Source organism: Aethalodelphis obliquidens, unplaced genomic scaffold, assembly GCF_003676395.1.
Source record: "Aethalodelphis obliquidens isolate GAN/ISIS:26980383/991018 unplaced genomic scaffold, ASM367639v1 scaffold89, whole genome shotgun sequence".
In the NCBI taxonomy this organism is placed as follows: domain Eukaryota; kingdom Metazoa; phylum Chordata; class Mammalia; order Artiodactyla; family Delphinidae; genus Aethalodelphis; species Aethalodelphis obliquidens.
This window is the reverse complement of record NW_020838033.1, coordinates 3,205,986-3,224,590: the sequence shown is the minus strand read 5'-3', so window position 1 is coordinate 3,224,590 and position 18,605 is coordinate 3,205,986. Positions and strand designations below refer to the sequence as shown.

General features: G+C 41.9%; 1 protein-coding gene across 3 annotated transcripts; it reads right to left on the bottom strand.

Moving 5' to 3' along the window:
* Positions 1–703: 703 nt before the first annotated feature.
* On the bottom strand, positions 704–18,111 carry MRPL45 (mitochondrial ribosomal protein L45). Of its 3 annotated transcripts, none has more exons than XM_027094734.1 (8): positions 17,983–18,111; positions 16,915–17,092; positions 16,386–16,503; positions 12,364–12,462; positions 3,197–3,245; positions 2,150–2,299; positions 1,630–1,803; positions 704–1,199 (listed from the first exon to the last, which is right to left on the bottom strand). In XM_027094734.1, the coding sequence occupies exons 1-8, from the start codon at positions 18,046–18,048 to the stop codon at positions 1,113–1,115; spliced, it is 921 nt and encodes a 306-aa protein (XP_026950535.1). In that variant the 5' UTR covers positions 18,049–18,111; the 3' UTR covers positions 704–1,112. The 3 variants fall into 3 exon arrangements, with proteins under 3 accessions (XP_026950535.1, XP_026950538.1, XP_026950537.1); XM_027094736.1 differs by lacking the exon at positions 704–1,199 and adding an exon at positions 1,269–1,378 and having other exon boundaries at positions 1,604–1,803; positions 17,983–18,107; XM_027094737.1 differs by lacking the exon at positions 2,150–2,299 and having other exon boundaries at positions 705–1,199; positions 17,983–18,107.
* Positions 18,112–18,605: the final 494 nt, after the last annotated feature.

Genomic DNA, 18,605 nt, shown 5'->3' with positions numbered 1-18,605 from the left:
AATCCTTAACCCAGGTGATAAACTCCTTAAAAGAAAATACTAGATTTGAAAAACAGAAACACAAGAATTAAGGTCCTGATTTTTAAGGGGAGCCCTCATGGGCTGATCAAAGTAATAGTACTATAAACCGAGCTTGCTGCTGGGACAGTGATTTCCCTTGTCATACCTCAGATGACCCAGGACATGAGCATGAGAAGTCCCACATCCTCCCCCAGCTTGAGCTAAGGAACAAGAAGGGGCTGGGCTGTTTCACTCTACATGGGTCCATATTCTGGTACCTTTGCCTCCAAATTCGGGATGGAAAAAAAGTCACCATCTCCAGAAGGTGCTAGAAATCAGGGAACTAAGTCTTATTGATGGATTTCCCAAATGTATCCACACTACCATGGCCCCTTCCTCCTCTAACGCTTCCTGGGATCACACCAGGATGCAGCTGATAATTAAGAACAAAATCCAAAGGCTGAAGGCGAAATGATTTCTTTGGATTTACATTCATCTATGAAATACAAATATTGATTCAGTGAGTCAGTGTATGCGAAAAGACCCTCTTAAATGACGCCACTTTTATAAACACTAATTATTTTTCCCAAGTCTGGATTTCCTGTAAGTCACATCACTCACAATTAAGATAACTTCCACTTCTGCCCTCTGAAGGCTGGTCTACTTCCATCCTGAACCAGGAGAAATATACAGAACCCACCACATTTGTCCAATACCTGATAGTGTTTTATTTCAAACTCTGATCCTGCCCTGTAATTTGAAAGAAAGTTCTGCCAGTTTGCTCCTGACGGTTCTTGCTGCCGGAAAAGCTGGTATCAGATGTTCTCTGAAACGTACTGTTTTTCATCTGGAGTTAGAAGCTAGATATAAGATTAAAAAAAGAAGAAGTAGGTCCATTGCTGTGCACAGGACCAACCCACTAGGGCCCAACCATCAGTAGTGGTTACTGAGGATGAGACTGCTAAAAAGACCCAAGCAGGGCAAGAGAGAACAAAGGTAGCTCTTTCTACAGCATGAAGAAAATGGATGACTTCACAGCTCCCAGACTCCCAGACTTCACAGCTTCCAGCCACATCACCACCCACGCTTCAACCGAGGAGTCACTTTTGCCATCACGCTAGCTGAGGCTTATGGGCCTCTCCTTGTGGCTCTTCATACTCTTCCCAAGGTTTCATCTGGGGGCCAGGGATCATCACCGTCTGAAAGAGCAGGATACTGAGTTATCTACTATCCAAGTCCATGGCTTACCTAAGAGATTCATGCCCGCCTCCATGCCCACCTCCGTGCCCACCGCCAACAAGAGGACTCCTCTTCCTGGTGGTGCATCACCCTCTCTGTCCACTAGGTGGAGCCCAACAGGAGTGGCTTAGAATGCCATGTCTTTTTTTTTTTTTTTTTTTTGCGGTACTTGGGCGTCTCACTGCTGCGGCCTCTCCCGTTGCGGAGCACAGGCTCCGGACGCACAGGCTCAGCGGCCATGGCTCACGGGCCCAGCCGCTCCGCGGCATGTGGGATCCTCCCGGAGCGGGGCACGAACCCATGTCCCCTGCATCAGCAGGCGGACTCTCAACCACTGCGCCACCAGGGAAGCCCAGAATGCCATGTCTTAAACCATGCAAGCTGCTTTACCTTAAGGATAGGCTGCTTAGGGGGTGCCCATGGGGGAATGATCTTGCCATGCATTCTCCAGCTCCCATAGGGATTCACCAGATGCTTTTCAAAGACAACATACTCCAGGACATCCCTGGGCACATCTTCCTGTCCATACATCAACCGGCCAAACCGATCATAGATGGCCAGAGTCTGAAAATGAAAGCACATCTAGTCGGTTAGTCCTCAGAGTTGTTTAATTCTGAATCTAGACTAACAGATCAACCACTGACACTTTACTCTTAGAGGGTTTTTGACTGGGGGGCGGGGGGGCGGGGTGGTGGAAGGAGGTGGGAGGGAGTCCAGGAAGGGTGGGGAAGAATATCCCCACACCTGTTTTAGTACAGCTAACATCCAGCAGTGGGAAGGGTGCAGTGACAAGGTAAGACAGACCTTTCCTTAGAACTCAGAGTCCCGGGCAGCTGTACCCAGAAATCAGAGGGAGGTGCCCAACCTGAGAGTGAAGAAAGCTGGGAGGAAAGCAGACTGGTGCCTCTACCTGCCGGGTGTGCATGCGGATGGTGACCTGGCCATACGCGTTGCCCTGGTTCAGCAGACTTGAACAGCGAACCTGCACCACCTGGGGTGGCTCTAAAGATTCTACAAAGTTCCAGCGGACGGTCTTGTATTTGATGTCCCAGACCATGTCCTGAGGGCAGAGGAGAATAGTTCAACTGGATCTTTCCCTCCCTGTAGGGAAGTTGGAGCTTATTTCCACGCTTGCTCTTCTTGCAATACCACAGTCAACATGCAACGTTTCCCATCAAATGCTCTCTGGTGCTTATTTTCTCTCACCTTAAGCTACTGCTCATGCTCACCTCACAACAACTCTCTTTCCATTTCTAAATCACAACTCAAGACCCACCTACCTCCTTGAGGACCCTTCTCCAAATCAATGAAGGCCACACTCCAACCTGCCAGCTTACCTAATACCCCATTATCCCTCCTACACACGTCCATAATCTGCTCATTATTGCATGCACTTCTGTTGACTGCACATGTTTGGTTTTTTTTCCTCTCACCTTTTGGCAATGAAAGGTGGGATTTTATAGGAATTTTATAGCCTTTTATAAAGGCTAACCTGCTAAGACTAGGATAGCGATACTTGTCCCTGGGGAGATGAAGCAAAACTGATAGAAACTGAAGTTCTTATTCCTGAACCTCTAACTGAACCACCAAGTCCTCATTGTTAGGGGTCTCCCAGAGTACCTAGCACCCCTGTTATCACACAATGTAAGCCTCACGAACACTGGTTAAATCCTTTACTGTAGTATAGGTATGTGCAGGGCTGTCTAGGTATGTCTAGACAGGTATGACATATAGGTATGTCTCAGTACTGCTTGCTGAGGGACTTCTTCTTTCTTCACCTGCGTGGCCTTTACCAGAGTCCATATCAAGTCGTCATCATTCAGCCAAAAATAATGGAACTTCAGCTTTTGCCTTAGACTTCCTGTACTCTCAAAACTGATCCTTAAGAAAATCAGAGGGGATAGCTAGAATCTGTCTACTCAGGGGTCCCACAGTTCTAAGGAAGATAAGAACCTACCGGAAAACAGTTTTCAGTTACCAAGGTATGAAGCCGGTCATGGTCTGAGCTAAAAAGGAAAGAGATATTTATCACTGACTCCTCCTGCTTTTATGATACTGTGTATGAAAGCTGAAAATGGCGCTGAAAATAGAAAACAACTCCCTTCATTTTTATAAACATTTTCTGCACACCTACTATAAGCCAGGTAATATACTAAGTCCTGGTCCTAGTCCAAAGATGAAGAACAACATGATTTACCGGAAAACCGTGAGATCTAAGGGCAGCGTAAAGTTATGTTTGAATCTCAGGAGCAGAAAGAAATTTCGCTGAAATTACTGTACCTCCTTGAGATGGGCAAGAAACCCTCACTGGGATGTGGGGACTGATTTTTGTTCTAAGTTGGAACAAAATCCAACACAAATAACAATCAAAAGCTCAATTTATCTCCTCTTACCATGGACACATCATCAATACTGACTGCTTAGCCTTATTTCTTACACATTCATCTTTGAACCTAGCCAAAAGATAACCATCTGTTTTTTCTGGTCTTTTCTACATAAAACTGCCCCCCGCCCCATCTTTGTTGCTGCCAGAGTGATCTAGTTATGCTGATTCTATGCAGTAACAGTAAGAAAATAGTTGGCAAACCCCAGCTCCTGTACATGTAAGATTTTAGGAGGGGTCCTAACTGAAGGGCTTCAAATAAACCTAAGACCACAGATTAGTTTCTTTCAGATACACATTCATGACTTTTCCCCACAATTTAATACTTTCTGAGCAGTTTAAGTCTTTGCCCTTTGAAAAATAGTGTCTCTAATCCCACAGTGGGTAATGGATTAGTTCTGTCTACCTGCTTCCCTTCCACTTCTATTCCAAATACAAAAGATTCCGAGTCATTTCCCCCACTGTAGCTCTAAACTAGACTAGACTGAGGTGTGGTGACAGCTACCACAACCACCATGCTTGCCACCTCAGAATAAATTCTTCCTTGTCACTGTCCTGGCCTAGAAATCTTCAGTAGAAATAAATTCCCCGTTTTATGAGTTCACTCAGTATTTTGCAATAGAACTTACCCTGAAAAATAAAAGGAGGACATCTGCTTTGGGCAACATAATGGACTGAGCTTATGTGAAACTGCTCCCACTATAAACATCCAGAAAGGTTGGAGAGAATATAATACACATAGACACACACACATTTTAAAATCTCTAGCCTAGTTCACAAGAAAGGAAGGTAAGTTCTTAGATGCCAGAAAGGAAGAGTGAGTTAAAAGCAGAATGGAAAGAATACAACCTGATACCACAACAGCACAGAGATGATTTAGGGATCTAGAAATAGGATCTGATGGCTAGAGCTTGACTTTTCCTAAAACCTTGGATGCTGGAAGGACAGGGAGTTGGAACTGAGATCCCTGCATAAAGCTATGACCCTCAAAAAGAGTCCTGTACCTGTAGGAAAGGGAAATTAGAAAATAGTCCACCAACCTAGATATAAAGTTTCCCTCACTCTAGGGCTTAGGGTGGGGGTGGGGGTGTCTAAAAAACAAATTTTAAAAACTCCCACAAAAAATTAAAGCCTTAAGTCCACATTATACCCAGAGGTGGACACAGAATTTATGGTATCTGTATGATGTAAGAATTCCTAAGCTAAGAAATTAACATAGAAACTGATACCTGGGCTTCCCTGGTGGTGCAGTGGTTGAGAGTCTGCCTGCCAATGCAGGGGACACGGGTTCGTGCCCCGGTCCGGGAGGATCCCACATGCCGCGGAGCGGCTGGGCCCGTGAGCCATGGCCGTTGAGCCTGCGCGTCTGGAGCCTGTGCTCCGCAACAGGAGAGGCCACAACAGTGAGAGGCCCACGTGCCACAAAAAAAACCAAAAGAACAAAACAAAAAAACAAACTGACACCTGGCCAAGGATATCCCTAGAGTATCTGGCAGAAACACCCCAAAACCTCTCTGGGATCATATTCATAACTTAGGTTGTTTGGAATTCCCTCAGAAGAAAAACTCTCCATTGCAGATGAGCTCACAATGAAGCATTACAAAACATCTGGAAGCTAGCGAAATCAACAGACACAGACATCAAGCAAAATGACAGAGGAGGAAGCACTAGGGTGGGGTCCCTCCACTGAAACAACTGATAAATTAGAAAAAATAACCAGAACCACAATTTCAGAACTCTGGATGTTGACTGGACACCTATAACAACTAGGGAAGTGCTTGACGAAGGGAGAAGCCAGTGATCTTGAGTTTAAGAACATGTGCAAACCACCTACCCTCCTCTTTCCCTCAGCCCTGCCATTACTGGTGGGGATAGTAGCCTGTGTTCCTGGAGTGGATGGCTGGCGCAAGGGCAGGCAGTAGGGACCCCTCCCTCCAAAAATTTGAGTTGCACATTTTGGTCAGGTTGGTGGATTGCAGAGAGACCAGAGCAAATGATGTCATGGTTTCAGCCCTGCTGGCTGCAGCAGCTTTTCCCACCAACAGATTTAAAGGGATAAAGGACCAAGAACACCTGTTTTGTTTTTATTCAGTCAGACAATTTAGGAAATCTTTGTCAGGTCACTGGCTGATTGCAGAGATAATGGAACAGGAACTTCAACGACTACCCACAACAAAGAATACACACTTAGCAATACTAGTTTGGAAAAGTCACAAATGGATGGCAGTGGCACTGATGAGCAAAGTCAGCAATTCCTGAGAAGCAGAGGAATCTGATTTCCAGAGTTACCACATAATATTACTCAGAATGTCCAGTTCTCAACAAAAAAATTACAAAGTATACAAAGAAATACAAAAGTATGGCCCATCCACAGGAAAAAAATTTTTGACAGAAACCATCCCTGAGAAAGCCCAGACACTGGAATTATTAGCCAAAGACGTTAAATCAACTATCCTACTTACACTCACTGAGATAAAGGTAAGCATGGACAAAGAACTAAAGGAAATCAGAAAACAATGTATGAAATAAGAACATCAATAGATCCACCAGAGGGCAGACAACAGAAGCAAGAAGAACTACAATCCTGCAGCCTGTGGAACAAACACCACATTCACAGAAAGATAGACAAGATGGAAAGGCAGAGGGCTACGTAGCAGATGAAGGAACAAGATAAAACCCCAGAAAAACAACTAAATGAAGTGGAGATAGGAAACCTTCCAGAAAAAGAATTCAGAATGATGATAGTGAAGATGATCCAGGACCTCGGAAAATGAATGGAGGCAAAGATCGAGAAGATGCAAGAAATGTTTAACAAAGACCTAGAAGAATTAAAGAACAAACAAACAGACATGAACAATACAATAACTGAAATGAAAAATACACTAGAAGGAATCAATAGCAGAATAACTGAGGCAGAAGAACGGATAAGTGACCTGGAAGACAGAATGGTGGAATTCACTGCTGCGGAACAGAATATAGAAAAAAGAATGAAAAGAAATGAAGACAGCCTAAGAGACCTGTGGGACAACATTAAACACAACAACATTCACATTACAGGGGTCCCAGAAGGAGAAGAGACAGAGAAAGCACCTGAGAAAGTATCTGAAGAGAGTACAGCCGAAAACTTTCCTAACATGGAAAAGGAAATAGCCACCCAAGTCCAGGAAGCACAGAGAGTCCCATACAGGATAAACCCAAGGAGAAACACGCTGAGACACACAGTAATCAAACTGACAAAAATTAAAGACAAAGAAAAATTATTGAAAGCAGCGAGGGAAAAATGACAAATAACATACAAGGAAACTCCCATAAGGTTAACAGCTGATTTCTCAGCAGAAACTCTACGAGCCAGAAGGGAGTGGCATGACATATTTAAAGTGACGAAAGGGAAGAACCTACAACCAAGATTACTCTACCCGGCAAGGATCTCAATCAGATTTGATGGAGAATTCAAAAGCTTTACAGACAAGCAAAAGCTAAGAGAATTCAGCACCACCAAACCAGCTCTACAACAAATGCTAAAGGAACTTCTCTAAGTGGGAAACACAAGAGAAGAAAAGGACCTACAAAAACAAACCCAAAACAATTAAGAAAATGGTAATAGGAACATATGTATCGATAATTACCTGAAATGTGAATGGATTAAATGCTCCAACCAAAAGACAGAGGCTTGCTGAATGGATACAAAAACAAGATCCATATATATGCTGTCTACAAAAGACCCACTTCAGACCTAGGGACACATACAGACTGAAAGGGAGGGGATGGAAAAAGATATTCCATGCAAATGGAAATCTAAAGAAGGCTGGAGTAGCAATACTCACATCAGATAAAATAGACTTTAAAGAATGTTACAAGAGACAAGGAAGGACACTACCTAATGATCAAGGGATCAATCCAAGAAGAAGATATAACAATTATAAATATATATGCTCCCAACATAGGAGCACCTCAACACATAAGACAACTGCTAACTGCTGTGAAAGAGGAAATCGACAGTAACACAGTAATAGTGGGGTAAATTAACACCTCACTTACACCAAAGGACAGATCATCCAAAATGAAAATTAATAAGCAAACACAAGCTTTAAATGACACAACAGACCAGATAGATTTAATTGATATTTATAGGACATCCCATCCAAAAACAGCAGATTACACTTTCTTCTCAAGCGTGCACGAACATTCTCCAGGATAGATCACATCTTGGGTCACAAATCAAGCCTCAGTAAATTTAAGAAAACTGAAATCATATCAAGCATCTTTTCTGACCACAACACTATGAGATTAGAAATCAATTACAGGGACAAAAAACATAAAAAACACAAACACATGGAGGTTAAACAATACGTTACTAAATAACCAAGAAATCACTAAGGAAATCAAAGAGGAAATCAAAAAATACCTAGAGACAAATGACAATGAAAACACAACGATCCAAAACCTATGGGATGCAGCAAAAGCAGTTCTAAGAGGGAAGTTTACAGCTATACAAGCCTACCTCAAGAAACAAGAAAAATCTCAAATAAACAATCTAACCTTACACCTAAAGGAACTAGAGAAAGAAGAACAAACAAAACCCAAAGTTATCAGAAGGAAAGAAATCATAAAGAACAGAGCAGAAATAAATGAAACAGAAACAAAGAAAACAATAGCAAAGATCAATAAAACTAAAATCTGGTTCTTTGAGAAGATAAACAAAATTGATAAACCATTAGCCAGACTCATCAAGAAAAAGAGGGAGAAGACTCAAATCAATAAAATTAGAAATGAAAAAGGAGAAGTTACAACAGACACCGCAGAAATACAAAGCATCCTAGGAGACTACTACAAGCAACTCTATGCCAATAAAATGGACAACCTGGAAAAAATGGACAACCTGGAAGAAATGGACAAATTCTTAGAAAGGTATAATCTTCCATGACTGAACCAGGAAGAAATCAAAATATGAACAGACCAATCACAAGTAATGAAATTGAAACTGTGATTAAAAATCTTCCAACAAACAAAAGTCCAGGACCAGATGGCTTCACAGGTGAATTCTATCAAACACTTAGAGAAGAGCTAACATCCATCCTTCTCAAACTCTTCCAAAAATTGCAGAGGAAGGAACACTCCCAAACTCATTCTATGAGGCCACCATCTCTGTGATACCAAAACCAGACAAAGATACTACAAAAAAAAGAAAATTACAGACCAATATCACTGATGAATATAGATGCAAATATCCTCGACAAAATACTAGCAAACAGAATCCAACAGCACACTAAAAGGATCATACACCACGATCAAGTGGGATTTATCCCAGGGATGCAAGGATTCTTCAATATATGCAAATCAGTCAATGTGATAAACCATATTAACAAACTGAAGAATAAAACCCATATGATCAACTCAATCAATGCAGAAAAAGCTTTTGACAAAATTCAATACCCATTTATGATAAAAACTCTCCAGAGTGGGCATAGAGGGAACCTACCTCAACATAATAAAGGCCATATATGACAAACCCACAGCAAACATCATTCTCAATGGTGAAAACCTGAAAGCATTTCCTCTAAGATCAGGAACAAGACAAGGATGTCCACTCTCACCACTATTATTCAACATAGTTTTGGAAGTCTTAGCCACAGCAATCAGAGAAAAAAAAGAAATAAAAGGAATACAAATTGGAAAAGAAGAAGTAAAACTGTCACTGTTTGCAGATGACATGATACTATACATAGAGAATCCTAAATATGTCACCAGAAAACTACTAGAGCTAATCAATGAATCTGGTAAAGTTGCAGGATACAAAATTAATGCACAGAAATCTCTTGCATTCCTATACACTAATGATGAAAAATCTGAAAGAGAAATTAAGGAAACACTCCCATTTACCATTGCAACAAAAAGAACAAAATACTTAGGAATAAACCTACCTAGGGAGACAAAAGACCTGTATGCAGAAAACTATAAGGCACTGATGACTCCCTGACCTCACACTATACTACAAAGCTACAGTAATCAAGACAATATGGTACTGGCATAAAAACAGAAATATAGATCAATGGAACAGGATAGAAAGCCCAGAGATAAACCCACACACCTATGGTCAACTAATCTACGACAAAGGAGGCAAGGATATACAATGGAGAAAAGACTCTTCAATAAGTGGTGCTGGGAAAACTGGACAGCTACATGTAAAAGAATGATATTAGAACACTCCCTAACACCATACACAAAAATAAACTCAAAGTGGATTAAAGACCTAAATGTAAGACCGGACACTATAAAACTCTTAGAGGAAAACATAGGCAGAACACTCTATGACATAAATCACAGCAAGATCCTTTTTGACCCACCTCCTAGAGAAATGGAAATAAAAACAAAAATAAACAAATGGGACCTAATGAAACTTCAAAGCTTTTGCACAGCAAAGGAAACCATAAACAAGACCAAAAGACAACCCTCAGAATGGGAGAAAATATTTGCAAATGAAGCAACTGACAAAGGATTAATTTCCAAAATTTACAAGCAGCTCATGCAGCTCAATAACAAAAAAACAAACAACCCAATCCAAAAATGGGCAGAAGACCTAAACAGACATTTCTCCAAAGAAGATATACAGACTGCCAACAAACACATGAAAGAATGCTCAACATCATTAATCATTAGGGAAATGCAAATCAAAACTACAATGAGGTATCACCTCACACCAGTCAGAATGGCCATCATCATAAAATCTAGAAACAATAAATGCTGGAGAGAGTGTGGAGAAAAGGGAACACTCCTGCACTGCTGGTGGGAATGTGAATTGGTACAGCCACTATGGAGAACAGTATGGAGGTTCCTTAAAAAACCACAAATAGAACTACCATATGACCCAGCAATCCCACTACTGGGCATATACCCTGAGAAAACCATAATTCAAAAAGAGTCATGTACCAAAATGTTCATTGCAGCTCTATTTACAATAGCCCCAAGATGGAAACAACCTAAGTGCCCATCATCGGATGAATGGATAAAGAAGATGTGGCACATATATACAATGGAATATTACTCAGCCATAAAAAGAAATGAAATTGAGCTATTTGTAATGAGGTGGATAGACCTAGAGTCTGTCATACAGAGTGAAGTAAGTCAGAAAGAGAAAGACAAATACCGTATGCTAACACATATATATGGAATTTAAGAAAAAAAAAGTCATGAAGAACCTAGGGGTAAGACAGGAATAAAGACACAGACCTACTGGAGAATGGACTTGACGATATGGGGAGGGGGAAGGGTGAGCTGTGACAAAGCGAGAGAGAGAGGCATGGACATATATACACTATGAAACGTAAGGTAGATAGCTAGTGGGAAGCAGCCGCATAGCACAGGGATATCAGCTCGGTGCTTTGTGACCACCTGGAGGGGTGGGATAGGGAGGGTGGGAGGGAGGGAGATGCAAGAGGGAAGAGATATGGGAACATATGTATATGTATAACTGATTCACTTTGTTATAAAGCAGAAACTAACACACCATTGTAAAGCAATTATACCCCAATAAAGATGTTAAAAAAAAAATGCAAGTGAAATAACAACAAGGTAGAACTTAAAAAAACTAAATAACAATAACACAGGAGATGTATGAGGCAGTGACTGAAATTCAAGTGTTTGAAGCTTCTTGTGATATTATCAACAATACATGCTAAACATTTTAATAACTATTATAAGAACAGAAGTAGAATGTAATAGTTCCAAACAAGTGGAAGGAATAAAAAAGTTAGAAGGAAATTATATCAATACCACAAATGAAAGGAAAAAAAGAAACAAAGAAAAATCATGGTAACTAGAATGCAAAAAATAATGTGGTAGGAAAAAAATATCAAATATAAAAAAAACTACACTGAACAATAAACAGAGCAGGTTTCAGAAAAATACATCATTCATGTAAATTTTCACAACACATTAAACAATACTGTACATTGTTTATACACATGTACATGTGGTGAGTATAAAAATGTGCATGAGAATAATAGGGAAGATAGTGGTTCTTTCTAGGAAGGAAAAGAATGGGGAGATGGGGCTTTAGCTGTATCTATAATGCTTTATCCCTGTCTCTTCCCCCAATTAGGCATTCAGAAGCAAATATGGCAAAATGTAAACATCTATTACCTTGCAAGGTATTTTTTTACATGTTTGAAATATTTCACAATTAAAAACTTTTTTTAAACAAATAAAAGTAAAAAGAAATAATTAATGGATTTGAGAGTATAGGTTTGGGATCCTACCTGAAGCCTAGCCACAGCAAGCTACAGTTCAAAGAATGTCGGCAACAGTCCAAGGACTAGTACTTAAGGTTATTCCAGGCCCCTCATGTTGATTTTTCATCTACCTAGCAGCCCTGACTTTTCTCCCTTGGTTGAATCAAGAAAAAGTTGGAAAATTTTTAAAGAAACTTATTCAAAACAATTAAGGAAAGGAAATGTACATATACAAGACAAACACACAAGAAGGGTCAGGATGAATTAGGGATTAGGCGGGTGAAAATAGCAGCCGTTCAGCAGAGTCTCAACACTTGCCAGTGGAGCTGAGCCAGACCAAATGGTGAAAACTCCCAGAAGCAGTGAGAGGAGTCAAGGACAGCTCCAGGCTCCAATTTCCCACAAAGGAACATCTCCCACTCTAGAACTCTTACCTGAAGAAAAAAAAAAAACCTGTGCCTAGAATGATAGCTGCTGAGAACATAATGGGTATAAGACAGGGAGTTCACGTACTTGTTTAGACACAGGTGAGCTTCAATGAAGATATCCTGGGCTTTTTCAGGGAAGTCCTTTATTTTAAAATTAGGATCACTTTCTCTTATCCTCCGGATTCTGTAAAATTAAGCATGAGAATCATTTCTAAAGAAGACTTTTCCATAACTTACAGCTTACTTTACGTCCGTTAATGTCTGTCCATTTATTCAATAATTGATTTTTGAATGTGCCAAGTCCTGTAAATTCAACCTTCTAACTCGCACTTAAATCAATCATTCTAAAGAAAGGCCAAAGCTGGGACTTCCTGGTGGTGTAGTGGTTAAGAATCTACCTGCCGGGCTTCCCTGGTGGCGCAGTGGTTGAGAGTCCGCCTGCCGATGCAGGGCACATGGGTTTGTGCCCCGGTCCGGGAGGATCCCACATGCCGCGGAGCGGCTGGGCCCATGAGCCATGGCCGCTGAGCCTGCGCGTCCAGAGCCTGTGCTCCGCAACGGGAGAGGCCACAACAGTGAGAGGCCCGCGTACCGCAAAAAAAAAAAAAAAGAACCCACCTGCCGATGCAGGGGACACAGGTTCGATCCCTGGTCCGGGAAGATCCCACATGCCATGGAACAACTAAGCCCATGCGCCACAACTACTGAAGCCCGCGTGCCCTAGGGCCCACACACCACAACTACCGAAGCCCACGTACTCTAGGGCCCGAGTGCCGCAACTACTGAGCCTGCATGCTGCAACTACTGAAGTCCACACGCCTACAGCCTGTGCTCCGCAACAAGAGAAGCCACCCCAATGAGAAGCCCGCACACCACAACGAAGAGTAGCCCCCACTCACTGCAACTAGAGAAAGCCAGCGCGCAGCAACAAAGACACAATGCAGCCAAATATTAAAATTTAAATTTAAAAAAATAAATAAAAATAAAGACCAAAGCTTTTCATAGTGAAATTTCAGAATTTTGGCATCGAAGAAAACATCCTATAAGCACTAAGAAAGAAAAAACAGGTTTTATACAGAGGCTCAGGAGCCAGAAAGACATTGGGCTTCTAACTAGCAACATTAGAAGTTAGAAAGACAGGACTTCCCTGGTGGTCCAGTGGTTAAAACTCTGCGCTCCCAATGCAGGGGGCCCGGGTTCGATCCCTGGTTGGGGAACTAGATCCTGCATGCCACAACTAAGGGCCTGCATAATGCAACTAAAAGAGCCCACATGCCGCAAGTAAAGATCCTGCACGCTGCAACAAAGATCCCTCATGCTGCAACTAATACCTGGCACAGCCAAATAAATAAATATTAAAAAAAAAAAAAAGGAAGTTAGAAAGACAATGGAGCAGTGCTTTTAATTGAGAAAAAAATGACTCCCAGCCCAGAATTCTATACCTGGGAAAATTATAAATGAAGTGGGAGACTAAAAAAAGACTTTTCCTTAGCCTTGCAAGATCTCATTTATCTACCATCCACCCGTTCTCAGGAAGCTGCTGGGGAATGTGTGCCACCAAAATAACTGAATGAACCATGAGAGAGAGGTAAAATCCACGACACAGGGAATACATAAAAGAGCAAGGCAAAAGGAGTATCAGGATGATGATAAAAGTGGATCCCACGATGTACAGTGAGCCTAAAGAGGGATCAGTCCAGACCGAAATAGGTAAGAAGGCTCCAGGAGGGCTTTCTTCTTGAAGATGGGATTCATAAAATAGTTAACGTTTTCTATGTACTGAGAGAAAATTAACACAACCAGGGGTTCCATAAGCAAATGAGAAAAAAAGACACGACACCAGAAAAAAAAACTATTATGCAGGAAATGTAATAATAATGTGCATGACTGCATGACTCTGCATGACTCTGCTGCATGACTCTGCTGTCAATAGCATTTTCGTAGTTATAATGTAAACAGGGAATTCTGATCTAATCAAAGTGTTACTATAACTATATTAAGAGGATGGGGGACACCATAACCCAGTGGAATTTATCCCAGGAATGTAGGATTGGTTTAACACTAAAAAAATCAATTAATGCAATATACCATATCAATAGAATAAAGGACAAGTATCACATGATCATCTCAACAATCAGGGAAAAAGCATGTGATAAAATCCACTCCTTTGCACTTTTCTACTCGGAGCCTTGCTTGTACTGTTTTGTCTCCCTAGAATGCTATTCCTCACTATACCCCTCTACTCAGCTAACTCCAAGCAACCCTTTAGGTCCCAGCTTTAAATGTCATTTCCTTAGGGAAGCTTACCTTTAACTCCCAGACCAAGTTATCTTTCCCTGCCATATGTTCCCACAGCACTCATACTTCACCGTATCTGTAATTATTTGTATACAATCAGTATTTAATAATTGGTTTCCTCTCCTAGATAATAACTCCATAATAAAACCACCTGTGTTCTGTTCATCATCATCATGAACCTTCCACCAAACAGCTCTTAGGCTAGGAGAGAAATACATGAGAGGAAATCATCACAATACAGAGTTATCAGAAGTAGTAAGAATATGCATACAGTTACAATTATAACAAAGGCAGCTCCAAAAAGAGTCAGAGAAGGCTTAAAAGCAGACAGAGATTATCATACTTAGCGAAGTAAGTCAGAAAGAGAAAGACAAATACCATATGATATCACTTATATGTGGAATCTAAAATACAACACAGGGACTTCCCTGGCGGTCCAGTGGTTAAGACTTTGCGCTCCCACTGCAGAGGGCACAGGTTTGATCCCTGGTCAGCAAACTCAGATTCCACATGCTGCGTGGTGTAGCCAAAAAAAAAAAAAAACACACACACACACAAATGAACATATCTATGAAAGACTCACAGACATAGAGAACAGACTCGTGGTTGCCAAAGGGGCTGGGGGAGGGAAGGATTGGGAGTTTCTTATTAAAAAAAAAAAGTGAGACTTCCCTGGTGGCGCAGTGGTTAAGAATCCACCTGCCAATGCAGGGGACACGGGTTCGAGCCCTGGTCCGGGAAGATCCCACATGCCATGGAGCAACTAAGCCCGTGCACCGCCAACCACTGAGCCCACATGCCACAACTACTGAAGCCCGCACGCCTAGAGCCCACGCTCCGCAACAAGAGAAGCAACCACAATGAGAAGCCCCCGCACCGCAACGAAGAGTAGCCCCTGCTCACCACAACTAGAGAAAGCCCGCGCACAGCAACAAAGACCCAAAACAGCCAAAAATAAAAATTAATTAATTAATTAAAAAAAAAAAAGCAGACACAATACTTGAGAGAAAAAGACATTTTTCAGGCAAAGGAAAGGATGTGCAAAGAGACACAGCACAACATTTGTCAAGGAACTGGCAATCAGTTTGGAAAGGTTAAAGTTTAGGATGAGAAAAATGGAATAAGGAGATGATGGTGGAGAGGAAGGCAAGAGACAAATTATAAAAAGCCCTGAATACCACTGAAGAAATTTGGATTTTATTGTTCAGATAACAGGGAGCCACAAAGGAGTCTGAGACAGAAGAGTTGATGTGATAAGATCTGTATTTAGAGAAATAGGTTATGGCCACATGAAGAATTAACACTGACTCAGTATACTTGTGCATAGAAATCTATATATGACCCTAAGAACCTATCATTTAGATACAGTTAGAGCTAGAGTGACAGATACTGAAAGTCTCTTTAAGAAGAAAGTTTTGGCTCTGCTCCTTAACTAAAGCCCAGTTAGCTCCCCAGAACACGTCTGTCTTTTTAAGCCTTTTTGGCTTTTCTTACTCTCTTAAGTTTAAACTCTAAGGTATTTCTCATAAAAATATGCTTTCTCTTACTATTACTTTAAATTTTAAAATATGTGATCCAGAAAGTGTCCTACAAACTTCAATGTGAACTTCCTAAATGATGTGACAAAAACGAACAATCAAGGTTGAGATGCCCATATTATACATTAGCTCTATTACAGAGAAAGAATATACTGTCAAGTTATCAAGGGAGTTACAGGCAACACAATTAACCCAAGATGACCTCTCTGGATTAAGCAGCAACAAGAAATTTTCGTTCTAATACTGACTCCCAGCTGTCTCAGACACCTACGATAATTGTGATGCCACATTCTTCTTCAATCGCTCAGTTCTCTGTGCCAGTCCTTCCTTAGAAAGAGATGACACTCGGGCATCACCCTCAGGAGGAACATAGGCGTCAAAGATACCAGCTGTAAAGAGAGACGGAGAAAACTAAAAAAGCATTGAAAGATTGAGAAAAAGTCATCCTGAGGTCATACAAAATTGGGAGGGCTCCTGGATACAAAATACACTAACAAAATAGACTTCCATGTAAAGGGAATCGTGTTGCATTAGAAAAAGTAGAATAAGATCATTTCAGCCTTCTCTTAGAGCCTCAGCTGCTTCTTGTACAGAATGGAGAAATTTTACCCTGGTCTCCTAGGAACAGTGTGAAAACAAGATCAAAGATGACCTCATGAAATATAACGTATACAAATTATTGAGACTGAACCGATTTTGTAGTTAATTAAATGCTATCATTCATACTCCAAATCATTCCACTTTCCAAGATCTCTGACAGAAGGGGATTGGGTCAGGGTCTCAGAAATACCATGTCTCACCTGTACAGGCCAGATGTATGGGACGCTCCAAACGTTCTGGAGGAATGACCAGTCCTGCTTTCCGGGCATATTCTACAAACTCCTTTTCTGATTTATATTTGGGTTGATAAGTAGGGGGTGTGAAACGTTTTTTAGTTCTCACTGGAAATACTGCTGTGGACTGAGTCACCAGGACTGGCTGGAGGATGGTAGAAAAAGGTTAGGTAACCTGGAAAAAAATCAATCTTGTACAAACTGTAAGCAAAGATAGAATGGGCACATCCAAAGAATGCCTTAGGAACAATTACAAAGCCACATATCATGGGGGAAAATGCACAACTATCTTAACAATTATGGTGTCTCTTACTAAAAGCCAGTAAGCAACTTTTACTAACACCATTCAACGTTTACTAAAGGCTTTCCTTTATTTAGTACTTTCCATAGTATAGGACTGTGCCAACTCCTAGAGATGCAGAGTTAATGAAAGCAAGGCTTCTGCTTTCAAAGAACGCTCAGTCTGATGGGGAACTTAAACACCAACCCAATACTGAAATGAGCAGAAGAAAAGTCCTCTTCTTGGCATCTCCTCTACATTTACTCAGATTCCATTCTGCTCATTCTATTGGGAGCCTCAAAGTAAACTTTATTCTGTCGTTCTAGCTCCCAACTGATCAATAAGCTCTTCAAAGGCCAGGTCTCTTTCTCTCTGACCACGAGGTTTGTTCAGGCAGGTACGAGACTCCCTTCTTTACAGCTACTGTTCAATTAAGGACATTTATAAAAATCAACGGGAAGCGAACGCACCTTCCAACCATAACTTCTTCCCCTTTAACACCCCCAGGCCAGTCAGACCCAGAACAAACCGGAGAAACTTAATCCCCGAGAACTTGCCCGCTCTCATGGCCCTACCAAGGCTCTCCCCACTCAGCCACATAGTTAAGTAGTTATGTCTCGTCTACCTCAACTCTTCCCTAGCCTAGGTACGACCTGTAACGTCCAAGTTCACGAAGGACAACTGCAAAGCGAGTATTTCCCTCCACTCTGTTCCCCTCCAGCCCCTAGACTCCTATCTACCCCGTCCCTACCCACCTGCCGAGACCACCATCCTAAAGCCCTGGATAAGCGAGACAAACCCCGCGGCACAGGGACTGCCATTTTGCTCACGCAAAGGCAGCCGGGATGGAGACAGTAAAAAGCCTTGGGCCGGAAAGGAGGTGCATAGGGCGGAGCTAGCTCGGGAGTGGAATTTTCCAGGGCACGCGCCCGCCGCCGAAGTGTGAGCGGCGCGAACGCGCACGTACACGTCCGGGGTGGTGGTGGGGGTGTGGGGGGAGTTGGGCTGCACATGCGCAGTAAAACAGCGTTGGGGGTAGGGTGGAAGCACGGTTGTCACGCGCCAGGCGGGGCGTGCAGCCGAAGCTGCGCCTGCGCGCCGGGCTTCCTGGCTGCCAGGAGTTACCGCATTCGAGTAAGAGTGGGACGTTGCTGCACCTTGTGAACGAAAAGATGTTTCCCTTCTGAGATGACTATTTTTCTTCAGTGCCTTCTTGGATCCTAGAAGGGGCAAAAATGACTAGTGTCTGGGTCTGTATCCGACCTCGATATTCTGGGTAACCTTAATCCGGAGGTCTAGTTTTACCAATCTGTACCGTATGAAGAATTCTTTCTTACTAGCAAATTAAGGAAATTAATGACTACTATGTTTATTGAAG